This window comes from Littorina saxatilis, linkage group LG5, assembly GCF_037325665.1.
Source record: "Littorina saxatilis isolate snail1 linkage group LG5, US_GU_Lsax_2.0, whole genome shotgun sequence".
In the NCBI taxonomy this organism is placed as follows: Eukaryota; Metazoa; Mollusca; class Gastropoda; order Littorinimorpha; family Littorinidae; genus Littorina; species Littorina saxatilis.
In genome coordinates this window covers 62,405,319-62,424,622 of record NC_090249.1, presented here as the reverse complement: position 1 = coordinate 62,424,622, position 19,304 = coordinate 62,405,319, and the positions used below count along the sequence as shown (strand labels likewise).

At 44.9% G+C, this 19,304-nt stretch overlaps 1 protein-coding gene across 1 annotated transcript in view; it reads right to left on the bottom strand.

Annotated features, from left to right (window-relative positions):
• LOC138967663 (VWFA and cache domain-containing protein 1-like) overlaps positions 1–19,237 on the bottom strand; it is a gene marked incomplete in the record, with an annotated part of 73,038 nt that extends 53,801 nt beyond the window's left edge. Inside the window, 4 exon segments of the mRNA XM_070340302.1 lie at positions 3,380–3,486; positions 5,615–5,763; positions 6,746–6,808; positions 18,682–19,237. Of these exon segments, the coding sequence (XP_070196403.1) occupies positions 3,380–3,486; positions 5,615–5,763; positions 6,746–6,808; positions 18,682–19,062 (700 nt within the window).
• Between the last annotated feature and the right edge of the window lie 67 nt (positions 19,238–19,304).

Here is a 19,304-nt window from a genome sequence, read left to right as displayed (position 1 = left end):
GGGGGTGGGGGACGGGGGGTTGCGTGAAGCAGTTAGAGTTGAAAACAATCTACGTGTTGGCTACAATGGCTGAAGAGGGGTGGAAGCTGTGAAATATTAACATTCAAAACACTCGCCTCCCCTCTCTGCCTCTTGACAGCCCTGTCTACACCCCGACACAGGCACACCACACGTCTTCACTTTCACCAAAATAGTGGCTTCTTCTCACTTCAATTACTACACTGCAGAAACGAGAATAGAAAATGGCCAAAAAGGAGGAAACCCCAAAATAAGACACACTTTTGAAGATGTTATCACTTTTTTTTAACCCTGACTTAAGAGCAGAACATAAATTAATTTAACAGTGAGAAGAGCTACTTACAGCTTCAAAATCAATTGAAAATGTAGAATTTTGTCCATATTCAACATGAAGCCCCAAAGAGATTAAAAAGGAGGAACTCGGAGTGTCAGTGTAGCACCACGGGTGGAATGTGGACCAAGGAAGAAGCTTTTCGACATATTAACTGTTTGCCCTTTGCAAGGGATTATGTCACTCTTACATTCTTACATGAAACATATTAACTGTTTGCCCTTTGCAGGGGATTATGTCACTCTTACATTCTTACATGAAACATACTAACTGTTTGCCCTTTGCAGGGGATTATGTCACTCTTACATTCTTACATGAAGCATACTTTCTTAACTGTGCGTTAACACGAGAAGCAAATAAGTCTACATCACAGAGATCAAACCGATTGATGACTTCTGCAAACACTTGTGTGTCCAAATGCCATTCAATGTTGTGTCTATCCACACGGGATTCTGCATCTGCCTCTATATTTAGGCAACCCGGTAAGTGTGTTGCTGTTATACAATTACTATGTGATAAGCACCACAACCAAATGTCTCTGGCAATGTCGTTGCACAAAACTTTTGTGTTGCCCATGTTATTAATAAAAGCCACAGTGGTGCTATTATCTGTAAGTAACTGAACTCTGACTGAATGTAAGAGTGACATAATCCCCTGCAAAGGGATTTCAGGGCAAAGCAGGCTGCTTTAAGTTAAAGCAGGCTGCTTTAAGTTCCAAACAGTTAACATGTTCACAAGCTTCTTCCTTGGTCCACATTCCCCCTGTGGTGCTACCCTGACACTCCACCAGTGGTGCTACCCTGACATTCCCCCTGTGGTGCTACCCTGACATTCCCCCTGTGGTGCTACCCTGACATTCCACCTGTGGTGCTTCCGAAAAATGAAAGCAAAGCAAAAGATAGACAGTGCACCAACACGTCTTCACAGGACGAAAACCATTCATTCAGTGACGTATTCCCGCGTTCTATCTCACCTGATCCATTCCTCTCGGAGTTGTGGGAGATAAAATCACTCTGCCAACACCTTTGCTTCTTCGCACTTCCCATCTAGGCATAGAGGACACCATGCATTCACTGATTGACTTGGACAACACTTTTGAGTCAATAGCCACGACCAGATTTTCTATGTTCCGACACAAGCCCATAAACACAACCAGTCCCTGTGATCAATGCTGATAAAACGTTGGTGTCAAGGAGTCAATGCAGTAGACCCCCCCCCCACACACACACACAAAATAGACCCCCGATTTAAGACTTCTTTTCAAGACCTTGATTTTTCAGATGTCCTGTTCATAACCCCTTTAAAGGTACCTCCACTTTACGACTCCCTCCTTTTTCAGGCCTAATTTTCTCAGATGTGTGAAGGCTTTAAAAGGGGGTTCCACTGTACAAAGTGACCATCGGACTGACCGGGAGGAAGCAGGCAGTGAGGAGTGGTCTGAAAACCTTCACAATGTCAACTACCCCCCCCCCCCCCCCCCCCAATACTCTATACGCCTAGAGAAAAAGGGTCAGAGGACCATGTGAATTCCCTCAAAGAAAAACAACAAGTTGGCTTCCCTGTGTGTGTGCTTGGAGTCAGACCACTTCTCGGCTCCCCGCACAACAGGTCTCGGTACTCAAGCTTTCACCCGCTTTTCATCACTAACCGAAACCTGCACACTCTGAAGGCAAGGTGTGTGGGTGGGAGGGAGGAGATACAAGTATGCAGCTAGACCCCCCCTCCCCCACTCCCTCCTCCCTCATTCTACCCACACCACGACCCACACACACCGCTCTCTCACCCCTGACCCTCTTCCGTCAAAATCTCATTGTTGTAAATCAAAGAAGGAGCTGGCTTCCAGGCTGAGATCCGGCCCTGGCATACCTGTCTGACTTTGTGTCCCCCCCCCCCCCTTTACACCCAACCCTACCCCTCTCTCTGGAGACCCAAGCCATCAGAGGCAGGCTGCAGGAGGTGGGAATGGTGCTCAAACAGCTTCACCAAAGAATGTAGAAGCTGAGAAATATCAGCTTCTAGACTCTTTGGTGAAACTGTGTCCGGCCGCTGAAGCCACAACAAACATCCCATGTCCCTGGTAGTGAGTTGCTTACAATGTAGACATTCTGATGTTGTCAGCCATAGTAAGGACATGCTACTTCTGCAACAGTGTGAGAAATAGTGCAGACTTGTTTCTTGGTGTGCCTCCAACAGTCAAGAAACAAGTGAGAAATGTGCTGGCCAACAAAAACCATCCCCTGCCTTCAACCACTCGAGGTAGAGACCACTCATATGCCTGCATTGCCCGCATTTGCGGGGATATAGCTCAGTTGGTAGCGCGCTGGATTTGTATTCAGTTGGCCGCTGTCAGCGTGAGTTCGATCCCAGGTTCGGCGGAAATTTATTTCAGAGTCAACTTTGTGTGCAGACTCTCTTCGGTGTCCGAACCCTCCCCCCCGTGTACACTACATTGGGTGTGCACGTTAAAGATCCCACGATTGACAAAAGGGTCTTTCCTGGCAAAATTGCTTAGGCACAGTTCATAATTGTCTACCTATACCCGTGTGACTTGGAATAATAGGCCGCGAAAGGTAAATATGCGCCGAAATGGCTGCAATCTACTGGCCGTATAAAATTTCATCTCACACGGCATCACTGCAGAGCGCCTAGAACTGTACCCACGGAATATGCGCGATATAAGCCTCATTGATTGATTGATTGATTGATTTGCCAAAGTCAGCCAGAAGACTCGCATGTCTTTTGTGGAAAAGAAGAAGGCATCAGCCAGACACATGTGTCGCTGTCATCAGATCACTTCAAACAAAACCTCTACACTGCTACACCATCTCCACACTGAATGGACACACCAACCAACCACCTACCAACCAACCACCTACCAACTAACCAACCAATCCAGTGTCCAACTTGCAACGAATCAGACCACAAAGGAACAACTGACCAATCTGGTACACTTGGTCAATCAAGACAGACAGTAGTTGCGCTCATGGTACTAACACACAGAAAGGGTATGCCATGCAGAAGGCCCCTTACCTTCAGTCAGGTTCCTGCCCGGGTTGAATGAGCCACGGGGTATACTGGGTGGGATCAGGTCACAGCTTGTCTGCCGGTTGATCTTACACCCGTACAGACTCTCACTCCTGCAATCACACAAACATGGCATCAATGAATAAAATGCACAAGATTATGTGTACAATAACTGAGTGCTACTCCCAAGGCATCGAAACAAATCTGTAACATTTTGTTTTGTCACAAATTAAACGTTCCATTAAATTATTGGGTTTTTTATTTTTTATTCTGCTATTGCTAAGGGTTTTCATAAATGAACAAGATGATCTTCATGCAAGTTACCCATGAAGACTTGCACAACATGGCCGACCAAAGTCAAAGCAGACCATGTTGATACACGGCCATTTGTTCCTGGAGGACTACAACTTTGTCAATGCACATGTTGATACACGGCCATTTGTTCCTGGAGGACTACAACTTTGTCAATGCACATGTTAACCTGTGTTCCTGGAGGACTACAACTTTGTCAATGCACATGTTGATACACGGCCATTTGTTCCTGGAGGACTACAACTTTGTCAATGCACATGTTGATACACGGCCATTTGTTCCTGGAGGACTACAACTTTGTCAATGCACATGTTGATACACGGCCATTTGTTCCTGGAGGACTACAACTTTGTCAATGCACATGTTGATACACGGCCATTTGTTCCTAGAGGACTACAACTTTGTCAATGCACATGTTGATACACGGCCATTTGTTCCTGGAGGACTACAACTTTGTCAATGCACATGTTAACCTGTGTTCCTGGAGGACTACAACTTTGTCAATGCACATGTTAACCTGTGTTCCTGGAGGACTACAACTTTGTCAATGCACATGCTAACCTGTGTTCCTGAAGGACTACAACTTTGTCAATGCACATGCTAACCTGTGTTCCTGAAGGACTACAACTTTGTCAATGCACATGTTAACCTGTGTTCCTGGAGGACTACAACTTTGTCAATGCACATGTTAATCTGTGCCCAGGTGCACGAGAAAGTTATCAAACGGTCGGGAACCGGTCGGGAACCGCCGCGACGTTGGATTGGTTGAAATTGATTTGTTGAGATTTCAACAGATCAGACCCTGCGTTTTTTTCTCTCCCGTTTGGGTGGCACCCACTTTCGCTTCATACACTTATTTCAGCACCAGACTCCAGCAATCTAGCTGTAAAATCTCTGGATAATCAGCTTTAAGTTGTTTTGCCATAGCATCATTTGAGCGATCTTGGAATAAAATAACATCAAACCATCTCATTGATCGATCAATCACATCAAACCATCTCATTGATCGATCAATCACATCAAACCATCTCATTGATCGATCAATCAATCTGTGAAGTTCATGATTAAGTTCAATGTGTACAAAGTTTCTGTACCCTTACCTAACTTAAATCAGTTTTGTTTGCCTGTTGACTTCTTAGACGGCAAACAATAGAATACCGATAATTGTAAATAGCTAAACACACACACACACATTTCATACAGTGAAAGACGAACTCACTTAAAGTGTTGCCTTGATATTTCTCTCTCTCAGACTCACGCACGCATGCACGCACGCACACTCACACACCATTGCAGTGGAAGACGAAATCACTTGAAGTGTTTACAGGGCATATCTATCTCTCTCTATCTCTCTCCCTCTCTCTCCCAGTCTTAACATGTGCAAGTAGCTGTCAACAATTGTCAAAGCTTTATGAATTACAAAAATATTATATGTTCTTTATTACATGTATTATGTGGAATTTATGTTGCGATTTTCCATCATCATCATCATCATCATCATCATCATCATCATCATCATCATCATCATTTACACCATATAATCATTGTAAGCATTAGTGTAAACGTTGGTATTGTGTGAATTTTACCGTCGATCATTTTACGTAACCTCAATTAACATGTTGCATGTTTCGCTTTTGATTTGTATGTTGCTTACTTTGTCATTTTGTTGTTTGTGTTTATTTGCTTGTTTGCTTACTTGTCGATTGTTTGCTGGGTCGTTCGTTTAATTTGTTTATTTGTCATGTTGCTTTACTTGTTTATCATTTATTAGACATTTGTATTTGAAGTAAGGACCGGTTGTAAGAAAAGGCGTCACCTTAAACCTCTATCCTTGAAAAATAAAGTTCCCTCGCCATCATCTCCTCTCTCTCTCTCTCTCAACCACACACAGAGACACACATATTTGATTGCAGTGAAAGCAGAACTCACGTGAAGTGCTGACAGGGTATGTTGCAGCAGTCATACTGTTGGGTAATAGGCTGCTTGACGTGGAACTTGAACAAGTTTTCCACAGTGATTTTGTTGGTACGCAACACTTGCAGGTAGTTTCTCAACCGCAGCTGCAACCTCTGTGCTATCTGTTACATTCACAACAAACTGCTTGAGGACAATGTACATGAACTTCAATAAAAGATTCTAGTATTCTACAGGTCAAAAATAATGAATAGTTCTTTGTCTTCATAACCACAGGGCTAAAAGTAAATGACTTTGAAGCGGAAAAAGTGAGAAAAGTAATTCACCAGTAAAGGTGGTAACTGCTAAAGTCGAGCACACATTCAGCCATAGAATCACACGAAAGTCACAGTTGGGCTGCAATTTGTAAACCAACCACAACTTTCTCTACAAAGAGAGAGAGAGAGAGAGAGAGAGAGAGAGAGAGAGAGAGAGAGAGAGAGAGAGAGAGAGAGAGAGAGAGAGAGAGAGAGAGAGAGAGAGAGAGAGAGAGAGAGAGATTGATTGATTGATTGATTGATTAAACTTTATTACAGAAGGATGGAGATTTTAGGCATTGCCTAGTCTTACAATCTGTCTTTGCAAACAAAGACGAGAACAAAACAACACATGAAAAGAGTATATATATGGACACTACGAATTTGACGAAACATACATATGGTAATAAGTAACATTCAAAAGCAAATCAAAAGTTATAGATTAACTAAATAAAAACTATGATTCGTATGAAGTATAAAGATAGCAAAAGTAACAATGATAATAGCAATGAAGGCAATGATGATGATTTCATGATAATAAGAGAGAGAGAGAGAGAGAGAGAGAGAGAGAGAGAGAGAAAATAGAGAGAGAGAAAATAGAGAGAGAGAAATAGAGAGAGAGAAAATAGAGAGAGAAAATAGAGAGAGAGAAAATAGAGAGAGAAAGAAAAAAAAGAGAGAGAGAGAGAGAGAGAGAGAGAGAGAGAGAGAGAGAGAGAGAGAGAGAGAGAGAGAGATTTGTTTATAATGCATGGCTGTGGCAATAAATGCAGAAAATACACTCGCCAAATCATGCATCAAAGGTAAACTGTATGGTTCTGATTTAGTGTAAAATTAAACACAAACTCACCTCTTTTAACCTGCTGTATTCATCTGACTCTTTTTTGACATATGGAAGAGAGTCAAATATGGCCTGAAACAAACCAGAAGCAAGAGATAAAATGTGAACATTACAGTTACACTGAACTTAGACAACAGTGCACTGTGGAAAAGGAGTCAAATCATCCTACCAATGATAGCAAGTTGTTACAGTGGAACACCCCTTTCACGATCTCCCAAAGAAAATGAAAACATTAGGTCTTAGATTTTCTTACTTTTAAAAGGGATGGAGTCTGAAATTGGGGGGGGGGGGGGGGTCCACTGCACTGAGCAGTAATGCTTCTTTAATGCTACAAGTGATGACAGGGCTTCCTTGCCACAAGCCAAGACTTCATGTAAGGCCAAAAAAAAAAAAAGGTCTGTTTACGGTAACCCGACCGACCCTAGTTTTTAGGCCCGACCCTAATCTTTTTTTTGAATCGTCTGAAAAAAAACAACAAAAAAAAACGCATCCAAAATAGAGCTGTTTGCGCTCAAACAGCAGACGACAGAAGGGAGGTAAGCTCAAAGTACTGTTTATAGTTATGTTGGGCAAAAACAGGGATTGATGAGAAGAAATGAACTGTAAAACATCATAGAGAGGGGAGGAAAAAAAAAAAAAGCCGACCTACCGACCCTATTTTTTCACCCTATGTTACCGTAAACAGACCTTTTTTTTTTGGCCTAATACTGTTGTTTTCTCATGGCAATCACTTTTCATGCTACAGGCACCGCTTGATTTCCAGACAAGTGAACAACAGAATATGAAGGGCACCCAGTTATCCGCCCAAAGAAATAGATTTTCATCATGCATGCATAAAGAGCAGCAGTGTATGTGTTTGTCTATGTGTGTCACTGTGTGTGTGTGTGTGTGTGTGGGACAACCATAGCAATAAGTGCAGCAAGGATTCAGCTCAGGACTTTCTGTTCAAATTATTTGTCTTGCTATGTGAACATTGTTGTTCAAAAGGGGGTTTCTTCGGCCCTAATGAAAACAATCTGCTAAACAACACGTGATGAGAGCCAGGGAGGGGGGTGGTTGGCATGGATTTTAATTTTTACGGAAGGTTAAACATAATATCCTGCATCTCACACACACACACACGCACATACACACACACGCACACACACACACACACAACGACAGAACCGAGCAAGGTCGAACCCAAGCAATAGCGGAAAAGAAAAGTTGAAGAGCAGAGCGAAGTTTGGATTACCAACATCACGCCAGTACTGAGCCGGGGGAAAAAAATCATGGCAAAAAAAAGCGGTAGCCTACATCAAAGGCCCGCCACGTCTTTTATGCCGGCGGTTTTATCGGCTCTATCCAAATTTCCACGTGCAACGCGCGTTCTTTGATCCCCCACCAGTGCAGCTGATAGCGCACAATGAGGGCTCTGGGCGCAGGAAACATGCAATCATATCGCCCGCTCGCGCTGCTAGCAAAGCAAATATTTAGCACCACACTTATCATTAAAACTTCCCTCAATACCGCCTTTGAAGCGTGGCACTAAAAACCCCACTGGCGCAGAGAGGGATGGAAAGGAAAACCTTACAGCCATGGCTGACTGGCGACACGTTTCTTATTTGCACCTCCCCCCCCCCCCCCCCTCTCAAAGAAATCGACCAACGGCCTTATGGACCCTTCTCTAGCGCGCCTTCTTATTATTAGTCGCAACGCCTTCTCCAAAGGACAAACGTCCATACATTGCCCTGTGTCCGACAGCCTGTCTAGTGAACTTGGTAGCTTTAACTCCACATACTCTGGTCAAAGGATACCGCTCTCTTTACCTTACAATTACAGTGAACAATGCGCTATTCTCAATTTAGTCTACAGTCAACGGATAGCTCTTTTCTAAACCGTCCAGTGAAATGGTAGTATAGCTATCTTCCATTGAAAAGAATGTTTTATTGCTATCCTCCAGTGAACTGAAAGCAGTTCTTTATATCTATTATTAATATATTCCCACGTTGTCCATATCCAAAAATGAACGGGCAGAGAGCTACGTTCGCTACATTATCTTGCAGTGAACAGGTAGCAAGCTAGTGCAACTTCTCTCAGGCAAGGTTCTTTCCACATTAATATGTTCCAGCGAACAGACAGTGAATGGTGCGAGCGACTCATCCCTCCGTGACGGCAGGGGCCGGGGTGTGAGCAGCGAGGTGTGGAAAATGGCGGGGTATCATATCGTCTTTTGATGGCCACTGGCCCGTCACCCCGCTACACCTGACATGGGGACGCCTCCACCCGTCATTAGTGCTGGCCCACCTCACACACTCAATGCATCCACCCCGATCTGCCTACCTGGCCTTCCAACCGCTCCTCTTGCACAGTGGAACCCCCTTATTAAGACCCCCAAATGAAACACTCCTTCCCTTTCAGACCTGGTTTTCTCAATGCGTGTTGTCCATAGCCTCTGTAAAAGGACCCCCATTCTGAGAGTAAGACTCCCCCCTTTTAGACCTGGTTTTCTCAATGTGTGTTGTCCATAGCCTCTGTAAAAGGACCCCCATTCTGAGAGTAAGACTCCCCCCTTTCAGACCTGGTTTTCTCAATGTGTGTTGTCCATAGCCTCTGTAAAAGGACCCCCATTCTGAGAGTAAGACTCCCTCCTTTCAGGCCTGGTTTTCTCAATGTGTGTTGTCCATAGCCTCTGTAAAAGGACCCCCATTCTGAGAGTAACACTCCCCCCTTTCAGACCTGGTTTTCTCAATGTGTGTGGTCCACAGCCTCTGTAAAAGGACCCCCATTCTGAGAGTAAGACTCCCCCCTTTTAGACCTGGTTTTGTCAATGTGTGTGGTCCATAGCCTCTGTAAAAGGACCCCCATTCTGAGAGTAAGACTCCCCCCTTTTAGACCTGGTTTTCTCAATGTGTGTGGTCCACAGCCTCTGTAAAAGGACCCCCATTCTGAGAGTAAGACTCCCCCCTTTCAGACCTGGTTTTCTCAATGCGTGTTGTCCATAGCCTCTGTAAAAGGACCCCCAGTCTGAGAGTAACACTCCCCCCTTTCAGACCTGGTTTTCTCAATGTGTGTTGTCCATAGCCTCTGTAAAAGGACCCCCATTCTGAGAGTAAGACTCCCTCCTTTCAGGCCTGGTTTTCTCAATGTGTGTGGTCCACAGCCTCTGTAAAAGGACCCCCATTCTGAGAGTAACACTCCCTCCTTTCAGGCCTGGTTTTCTCAATGTGTGTTGTCCATAGCCTCTGTAAAAGGACCCCCATTCTGAGAGGAAGACTCCCTCCTTTCAGACCTGGTTTTCTCAATGTGTGTGGTCCACAGCCTCTGTAAAAGGACCCCCATTCTGAGAGTAACACTCCCTCCTTTCAGGCCTGGTTTTCTCAATGTGTGTGGTCCACAGCCTCTGTAAAAGGACCCCCATTCTGAGAGTAACACTCCCTCCTTTTAGACCTGGTTTTCTCAATGTGTGTTGTCCATAGCCTCTGTAAAAGGACCCCCATTCTGAGAGTAAGACTCCCCCCTTTCAGACCTGATTTTCTCGTGTGTGTTTTAGGACTTTCAAGGGGTTCCACTGTACTTAACTAGGTCGACACTCTGCCTTTTGCTCTCTATTCCTTTGAGCCCCCCCCCCCCCCCCCCCCCGTCTCTATCCCCTTCTTGTTTAGAGGCTGTCTCTTTGAACTCGGCCTTTCTGGTGACCGGGGTCTGAGGTAGCTTGCCTTAATCGGCAAAGTTATAAATATCAATGGCACCAAGCAGGGTCGCTTTCTGTTCAAGGCACTGTTCTTCCCAAGAAAAGAGTTCTGCTCACTACCTCAGATCTGACCAGGCATTGACGTGGCATTGACCACCCCTCCACTTGGACACATACCCCATCCCCCAAAAACCCACCAACAACAATAACAATAGAAAATGCTCCTACGACACTCAATGAAATGATAATTTCCTTCATCAAACTCTAAAAGTGTTTGAAGTTTATAAGCTATCAAATTAGCAAAACGTTCAATAAAACAATATGTTTCTCTCTATTTCTTTACCCCACTGTGACCTTGACTCATGTCATTGATGGAGGTTATTAATGATTAAACTATGGACGTTTGAGCAGTTTCAAAGTTCTAGCTTCAAAACTATAACGATAAGAGAACAAATGACATTTTCCATTTTTTGTACTCTTACCCAAACACGACCCCGTTGCGATCTTCAGATTCTACGAGGGGCAACCAAGAAAACTTCAAAGAGCTAGGTAAAGCACGACCTGGCAATAACCTCCGTCTACTTCTTACTGGCGTCATAACAAAATCCCCTCAGGAACACTCCTGTGTGAAACCTTGTAACTGTGTTCGGGGCTTTTGCTGTTTTGCCGGTATGTATGTGTGTGTGTACCATGTACGCGCGTGTGTGCGAGTGAGAGATACAGTGAGGTATTCATGTATACGATAGAGAGTCTTAACTTCTAAGCACAGATATATTCCAATTTCTTTGGTTTAAGTTCGTATGCGCGTTTGTGTGTGTGACCGTGCTCGTATGCCCCATCAGAATGACACTGAGAATTATGATTGTGAATCCTGCAACATGACTAAAGTAAAGAACCTTCCAGTAAGAACATCGCGGGACCTTCAACATCCAAGAAATTGGATCCGGTCCCCCACGGGAAGAAGAAGAAGAAAGAAGACACATACGCCCAACAGTGAACGAAAGATCGCACGGGAGGCTGAAGGGAGAAGTTGGTGCTGGGAGGGAAGGCAGTGGAGGTGGTGGGGGGTGTCAATAAACGCGAGGAAGCATGAGCACAGGGCTGCAGGGCGAGTGGCTCTCAGCCGAAGCACACCCAAACCTGGCCCGTGGCCTGACCGAGGACGCACTGTAAAGAAATCAATGGGAGAGCCAAAGGAGAGTGAGGCCGCGGGGAGGGAGGGAGGGAGGGAGGGAAGAAGATCGGGTGCAGGGCGACTCCTGGAAGCGGCGGGGGGCGGATTAGCCACGGGGGGAGCCAGGGGGCAAGTCTTTTCATCCCAAAGCTCCGCTCTCTTTGCTGCTGGAGTGCAAAACTTGTAGTCCCCCTGTCAAACTTTACTGCAAACAATCTGCTTACTGGAACGCCAGGCAATAATCTTCGGCCATGCTTCTGTTGACACGCCAGAAATAGAGACACTGGTGAAGATGACAGGGATCCCACAGCGGCAAGATAACCGATAAGGTAGATGTACACCAATGTGGTTTACAACCGACAAGGTAGATGTACAACACTGTGGTTGACATCCCATGAGGTAGATCTATCTATGTAAAACAGTGCTGGCTGATAAAGGGTTAGTTGTACTGCAGTGCTGGCTGATAAAGGGTTAGTTGTACCGCAGTGCTGGCTGATAAAGGGTTAGTTGTACTGCAGTGCTGGCTGATAAAGGGTTAGTTGTACCGCAGTGATGGCTGATAAAGGGTTAGTTGTACCGCAGTGCTGGCTGATAAAGGGTTAGTTGTACCGCAGTGCTGGCTGATAAAGGGTTAGGTGTACTGCAGTGCTGGCTGATAAAGGGTTAGTTGTACCGCAGTGCTGGCTGATAAAGGGTTAGTTGTACCGCAGTGCTGGCTGATAAAGGGTTAGTTGTACCGCAGTGCTGGCTGATAAAGGGTAAAGTAGCTGTGCAACAGTGCTGGCTGATGGTTGATATAATGGTAAAGAGTAAGTAGCTGTACAACAGTGCTGGTTGATAAAGGGTAAAGTAGTTGTGCAACAATGCTCGCTGATCAAGGGTAAAGTAGTTGTAGCACAGAGATGGCTGACAACCCGTAACGCACTGTGCATGACACAAGTCACGGTAGATCAGTGTCGGCTGATAACCGACAAGGAAGTTAAAAAACCAAAGCCGATAAAACTTACTAGCTGAAAAGCAAACAGATACGGTAGTGCGTGGAGAACAGGTTCCATGACGGAAGGACAGAAACAAGGACTGGCCTGAAAAAAGACTTCCAGTGAGCAGGACACCCAAAAGAAAGAAACAAAATTGGACAAGTTAAATCAACCGTCCTCTCCAACCGCCACAGCAACCCAGGAATACCGAGGAACTGAGAGACGAACACAGATTCCTAAGTCAAAGCAAATGGATGCACTGGACATCATCACCTGTGTGTGTGTGTGTGTGTGTGTGTGTGTGTGTGTGTGAGAGAGAGAGAGAGAGAGAGAGAGAGAGAGAGAGAGAGAGAGAGAGAGAGAGAGAGAGAGAGAGAGAGAGAGAGAGAGAGAGAGAGAGAGAGAGAGAGAGAGAGAGAGAGAGACAAGTCAGAATAACCGTGAGAGGGTTGCAGTGAGGGTGGGTGAGATTAAAAGTCCTTGCAGGCCAGTGAACGATTGCCACTTGGCGCCCTCTCCTGACAATGAGCGGGTGAAAATGAAAGGCCTGCCTTGTTAGCCCAGCTCTTGAGCGGCCCGACGGAAGACCTGACTTGATTCGCGCTGGGGCAGTCATAAATCTCCCCTCCAGCCCATAGCGGTGTGACAATGGCCGGGCTGCTCCCTGTCGCCTGGGCACGGCTCGGTCCGCTGCAACAATGTCCTCCTCCTGCTGACCTGCCGCCATTCACCTGCCGGGCCCACAACAATGTCCTCCTCCTGCTGACCTGCCGCCATTCACCTGCCGGGCCCACAACAATGTCCTCCTCCTGCTGACCTGCCGCCATTCACCTGCCGGGCCCTCAAGAATGCGCCTTTGGTCTTGCCTTGCCCGCCAGGCTGGGCCTATTGATGTGTGGTCATAAGATTGCTTTTTGAATGGCCTCCTGGTCGTATTGATGCGATGATGTATGGCCAGAAGAATGTGCGTTGTTTTGTCTGCCCGCCAGACTGGACCGAGTGATGTATGGTCGTAAGAAGGCTTTTTGATTGGCCTCCTGGCACCTTTGATGTGTTGCTGTATGGTCGCAAGAATGTGCCGTGTTTCCCCTCTCGATGGTCCCCGTTCACACGCTGAAGCATGGTCTGACGAATGTCTTGTTCGTCAAAGCAAGCCTGATGTTTGTTAAGAAACGTTTGCAGCTTGCTTTCTGGCAGTGGCACTCTCGATACTTTGAGGTATGGGCACAAAGACATGCCAAGTCAACCTAATAGCCCTCTTGATGCACTTACCACATGAGGAATACACATTTTCTCCACAGGGAGCTCTAGATGTTGTATCAGCCTTGATGTACTGGCCATGCTGGGAAAACAGTGCCTTGCTTGTATCCTGGCAGCCTTGATGTACTGGCCATGTTAGGAAGACAGTACCTTGCTGGTATCCTGACAGTCTTGATGTACTGGCCATGTGACAGTGCCTTGCAGTCTTGATGTACTGGCCATGTTAGGAAGACAGTACCTTGCTGGTATCCTGCCAGTCTTGATGTACTGGCCATGTGACTGTGCCTTGCAGTCTTGATGTACTGGCCAAGTGACTGTGCCTTGCAGTCTTGATGTACTGGCCATGTGATAGTGCCTTGCTTGTACCTGGCAGCCTTGATGTACTGGCCATGTCACTGGAAGACAGTGCCTTGCTTGTATCCTGGCAGTCTTGATGTACTGGCCATGTTGGGAAGTCAGTGCCTTGCTTGTATCCTTGCAGTCTTGATGTACTGGCCATGTCTGGAAGACAGTGCCTTGCTTGTATCCTTGGCAGCCTTGATGTACTGGCCATGTCAGGAAGACAGTGCCTTGCTTGTATCCTTGGCAGCCTTGATGTACTGGCCATGTCACTGGAAGACAGTGCCTTGCTTGTATCATGGCAGCCTTGATGTACTGGCCATGTCAGGAAGACAGTGCCTTGCTTGTAACATGGCAGCCTTGGTGTACTGGCCATGTCAGGAAGACAATGCCTTACTTGCATCCTTGACAGCCTTGATGTACTAGCCATGTCACTGGAAGTCAGTGCCTTGCTTGTATCCTTGGCAGCCTTGATGTACAGGCCATGTCACTGGAAGACAGTGCCTTACTTGTATCATGGCAGCCTTGATGTACTGGCTATGTCACTGGAAGACAGTGCCTTGCTTGTATCATGGCAGTCTTGATGTACTGGCCATGTCAGGAAGACAGTGCCTTGCTTGTATCCTTGGCAGCCTTGATGTACTGGCCATGTCACTGGAAGACAGTGCCTTGCTTGTATCATGGCAGCCTTGATGTACTGGCCATGTCAGGAAGACAGTGCCTTGCTTGTATCATGGCAGTCTTGGTGTACTGGCCATGTCAGGAAGACAGTGCCTTGCTTGTATCATGGCAGTCTTGATGTACTGGCCATGTCAGGAAGACAGTGCCTTGCTTGTATCATGGCAGTCTTGATGTACTGGCCATGTCAGGAAGACAGTGCCTTGCTTGTATCGTGGCAGTCTTGATGTACTGGCCATGTCAGGAAGACAGTGCCTTGCAGTCTTGATGTACTGGTCACGTCAGGAAGACAGTGCCCTGCTTGTATCCTGGCAGTCTTGATGCACTGGCCATGTTGGGAAGACAGTGCCTTGCAGTCTTGATGTACTGGCCATGTTATTTGTTAGGAAGACAGTGCCTTGCAGTCTTGATGTACTGGCCATGTTAGGAAGACAGTGCCTTGCAGTCGTGATGTACTGGCCATGTCAGGAAGGCAGTGCCTTGCTTACAAGTATCCTGGCAGTCTTGATGTACTGGGCATGACAGAGATGATGCTGACTCAGTGGTCTTGGCGACCAAAGCGAATAGTGTACCGAATTTGCACCAAACAGAGTTGCTTTCCCTCCAGGCACTGACAACTGACAAGTATTGACTGAATGGAAAACTGGTTGGTCCGGTGTCAGAATAATGTGACTGGGTGAGACATGAAGCCTGTGCTGCGACTTCTGTCTTGTGTGTGGCGCACGTTATATCATATATGTCAAAGCAGCACCGCCCTGATATGGCCCTTCGTGGTCAGCTGGGCGTTAAGCAAACAAACAAACAAACAAACTGAATGCAGAATGGAAAAAGAACCACTGGGAGGTGTTGGTAAGGAAAAGGACACCCCAATCACCCCGACCCCTCCCAAGACATGAGTCAATAAAGAAGAATGCACAGGAATAAAACAGGGCAGCAAAAAAACGATCACTAAGAAGAGCTAGACAGAGAACAACAAACACACAAGTTTAGACTGCAAAGAAGACAGGAAATCTAAGATTCAGACTCAGAATGAATCAGATGATTTTTTTTTAAAGAGAACACTTTAACTTAAGTTTACCCAGTTAAATGAAAACAGAAAAGAGATTACTCTGATTTAGGTAGTCAGGGTAAAGCTGTCAAAAATAAAAACAAGAGATTGAGGATACTAGGTGAAGTCGGTAGTCAAACAGACAGTTGACACTAAAAGTAGAAGACTGATTCTAACTAAAGGTTTCAGGAGTGAAGCAAGAAGTGAAAAACACCGCTGAGACTAAAAACAGAGGACCATTCATGATTCTAACTCAGGGTCGAGTGAAGCAATAACGAAAAAACACTGCTGAGACTAAAAACAGAGGACTGTGATCCTAACTTAGCTTTGAGAGAAGCAGGCCGTGAAAAAGAGGGTTGACACTAAAAAACAGAGGACCACGATCCTAAGCGTTGAGCATAGCAACCAGGTAACTAAAGAGACGGTTGACACTAAAAACAGGACCATGATTCTCACAGGCAGTGAAAAAGGGTTGACACTAAAAAGGAAGCAGCAGGCCATGAGGTGAAGGGGTAAGGCAGAAGGGAGAAGATTAGGGACAAAGACAGGGCCGCACTCAAACCGTCCTTGCTCTCAGCTTAGCTGAAATATTAGGTAAGCCTGGCCAAACAGCGGGCCCAGCATCAAAGTGCTGCCCTCCACAGCAAATAGGCCCAGGATAATTTGGTTGCCCCTCAGCAAGCAAGCCCTCCTTGGGTCCTCTCCCCCTGACCACAGTCGCTCTTCCTGTCTACCTCACAAACATCTAGTCTACAGCAATAGATCAACACACAGATCTACCTACACCCATTCCCCTTGTGCAACGCCTGTGTATCTCAGCAAAGAAAAGATGAGGGACTGAGGCCAGCATGGGAAATCCCACTCCTAGCCGCTATCTCGCGCTAGCGCCTAAGCCCTTATTTAAGTTGTTATCCCACACAAGATTCAAGAAGGTCTACCAGATGAAAGAACACCCAACAGTCACAAAGGACAAGACAAATAAGAACAGCTTTATAATATAAATGAAACAAATTAAAGAGAGAAATGCTCGACTAGTTATGATACTGAAGAACTGCTACAACAAGTCTAAATATAGTATGTAAGGCCAAAAAAAAAATTTGTCTGTTTCTGGTAACATGGCTAAAAAAAAATAGGGTCGGTAGGTCGGGATTTTTTTAATTTTTTTTACCCCAAATGTAGACCAATAAAACTAACTTTAAAAATCGCGCAAAGAGACTGGATTCACTATACATAGAGACAAGACACTCAACACATTTACAAATCGTCAGCGGACTTTCGTTTTCACACGTTTTTGTTGTTCATTTTCTCACCCTGTCCTTTACCACCAAAAAAAAATAAAAAAATTTGAGTTTGGAAAAAAAAAGTTCAGGGTCGGCGCCGAAATTTAGGGTCGGTCGGGTGACCAGAAACAGACAATTTTTTTTTGTTGGCCTAATGACATTTTGGGACTAAACCTACAAATTATACCACAATCTGATTTTAAGTTAAAACCATTGCAGCACAATATAATGGCAAAAATAAGAAAAACACAAGTACAACCTTATACAACAAGTTCAACGCCAAACCCAGCAACTGATGTGTCTGTTACACAAATATTACCATGATCCCATGGTCTTCCACACAACACAACCAAACAACTTTTAATATGTGTGTTACTGTTAGATTGTGTGAATAAAAAAACAAAAAACAATACTAAAAAAAAATGCCTCGAAGAATATTCATTGCACATCTTGATTTTGATGCTCTACAGATCTATACAATGATTGATTGGGTATAATTATAGCCCACCTTAAGTCCGTCTGTGTACATGTATGTCAGTGTCCCCATAAAGTCTACAGGGATTAGGCTTGATGTGTTTGATGTGGATTGTAAATTTTGTATCTCTATGCCCTCAAAATGTATCATTAATAGCCCGGAAAGTCACTCGCCTTTGGTTAGTGATTCTGAAAATTTACTAGCCAGAGAGCAAACTTTACTAGCCAAACCAACAATTTATTTCAGCAACTTTACTCAGATTGGCGAGTACATGAACATTTCTACTCGCCAGTTACATGTTTTTACTCGCATGTTGTCCTAACTACCATCATATTAAGTCTCCCTCACTGAAGGAAAACAATCAAACTATTTTAGTATTTATTTAAAACAAAATTAATGACAATGAAAAAAGTGTTGTGACAAGGCTCTGCACACTGGCAGAACATGCTAAAACACAATTGCATAACTGGAACATTTTTGTGTGTGAATCACTGGAACAAGCAAAATCAGGTCCAATAAATAGATTTTTTTTTAGTTTTGATGCTCAAAGTCAAAAGTAGATTTGGATTATTTTTTTCATGTATATATATATATATATGATAGCAGTAAGTCTGAAAATGTCTTTGAGGATCTTCTAATGTATTCGTCTTATTGTTTTCTTTGCCTGGTGCTGAGATTTTCAGGGGTGTCGAAAAATGTCCTGAAATTAGAAGATCCTCAAAGACATTTTCAGACTTACTGCTGAAGTGCCATTGCGAGCTAGCAGTGCTAGTGCTATGATTTTATTCTACTCTAAGAACTCCTTGTCTGTTGTCGTTTTTGACATGAATCAGTTTTGCTGTAAATATTAGTTTGGTTATTTAGGACCTCAGATAGGCCGTGAGATGGTTCAAGGCAGGAGCACACACACACACACACACGGAGGCATTATACTGATCTTGGGACCAGAACTGCCCATTCGGGGTGCCATGGTGGGCCGTTTTATGATTGCTAGCGCACTGTCCAGTCAAAAAATCCTTCCTCTGTTACACCAACACTCACCTGCATATTTGTTATTCCAATTTCGTCGTTGCTAAGCCATCTCAAGCGTGCCGACAGTTTTTGAGATTCATGCTGAATAATAATGCCCCCCAACATTTCGGGGCTGACAGGGTCTTGTTTATTGTCGGTCGCATACCCGTCCTCTACCGACGGCCGACGCTCTGTTGTACCGTCCAAGTTTCTTACATGTGTATTTAACTTTGCGGCATCTTCAACACTTTTACCGACCCTTTGTCGGCTCTCCTCAACAGAAACACATATTTGATTGAACACTGTAATCACAGAAAGAATCCAACACAGAGAATTTCTCCACGTCTTTTCGGAGCGTGCAGCCGCCATGTTGGAAATCCAAAGGAAAAAGGGAGCTGAACTTTTTGTCATATAGCAACACAAACTTCACTCGATCGGAGCAAACACAACCACTACACAACACTGTACACTCCGTCCAAACGTCTGCACATATGTGACAGGAAGCATATCCACGATTCGGGGTCCATTTTGGCAAAGGATTTTCCCTACTGTGAACCCTCTCATCCAGACGATTTTCCCTTCGACAATGATTGATGCATGTTAATATGCGAAGTCACAAGCGGCATTTATCAACAGTTTCGTATCCAGTAGGA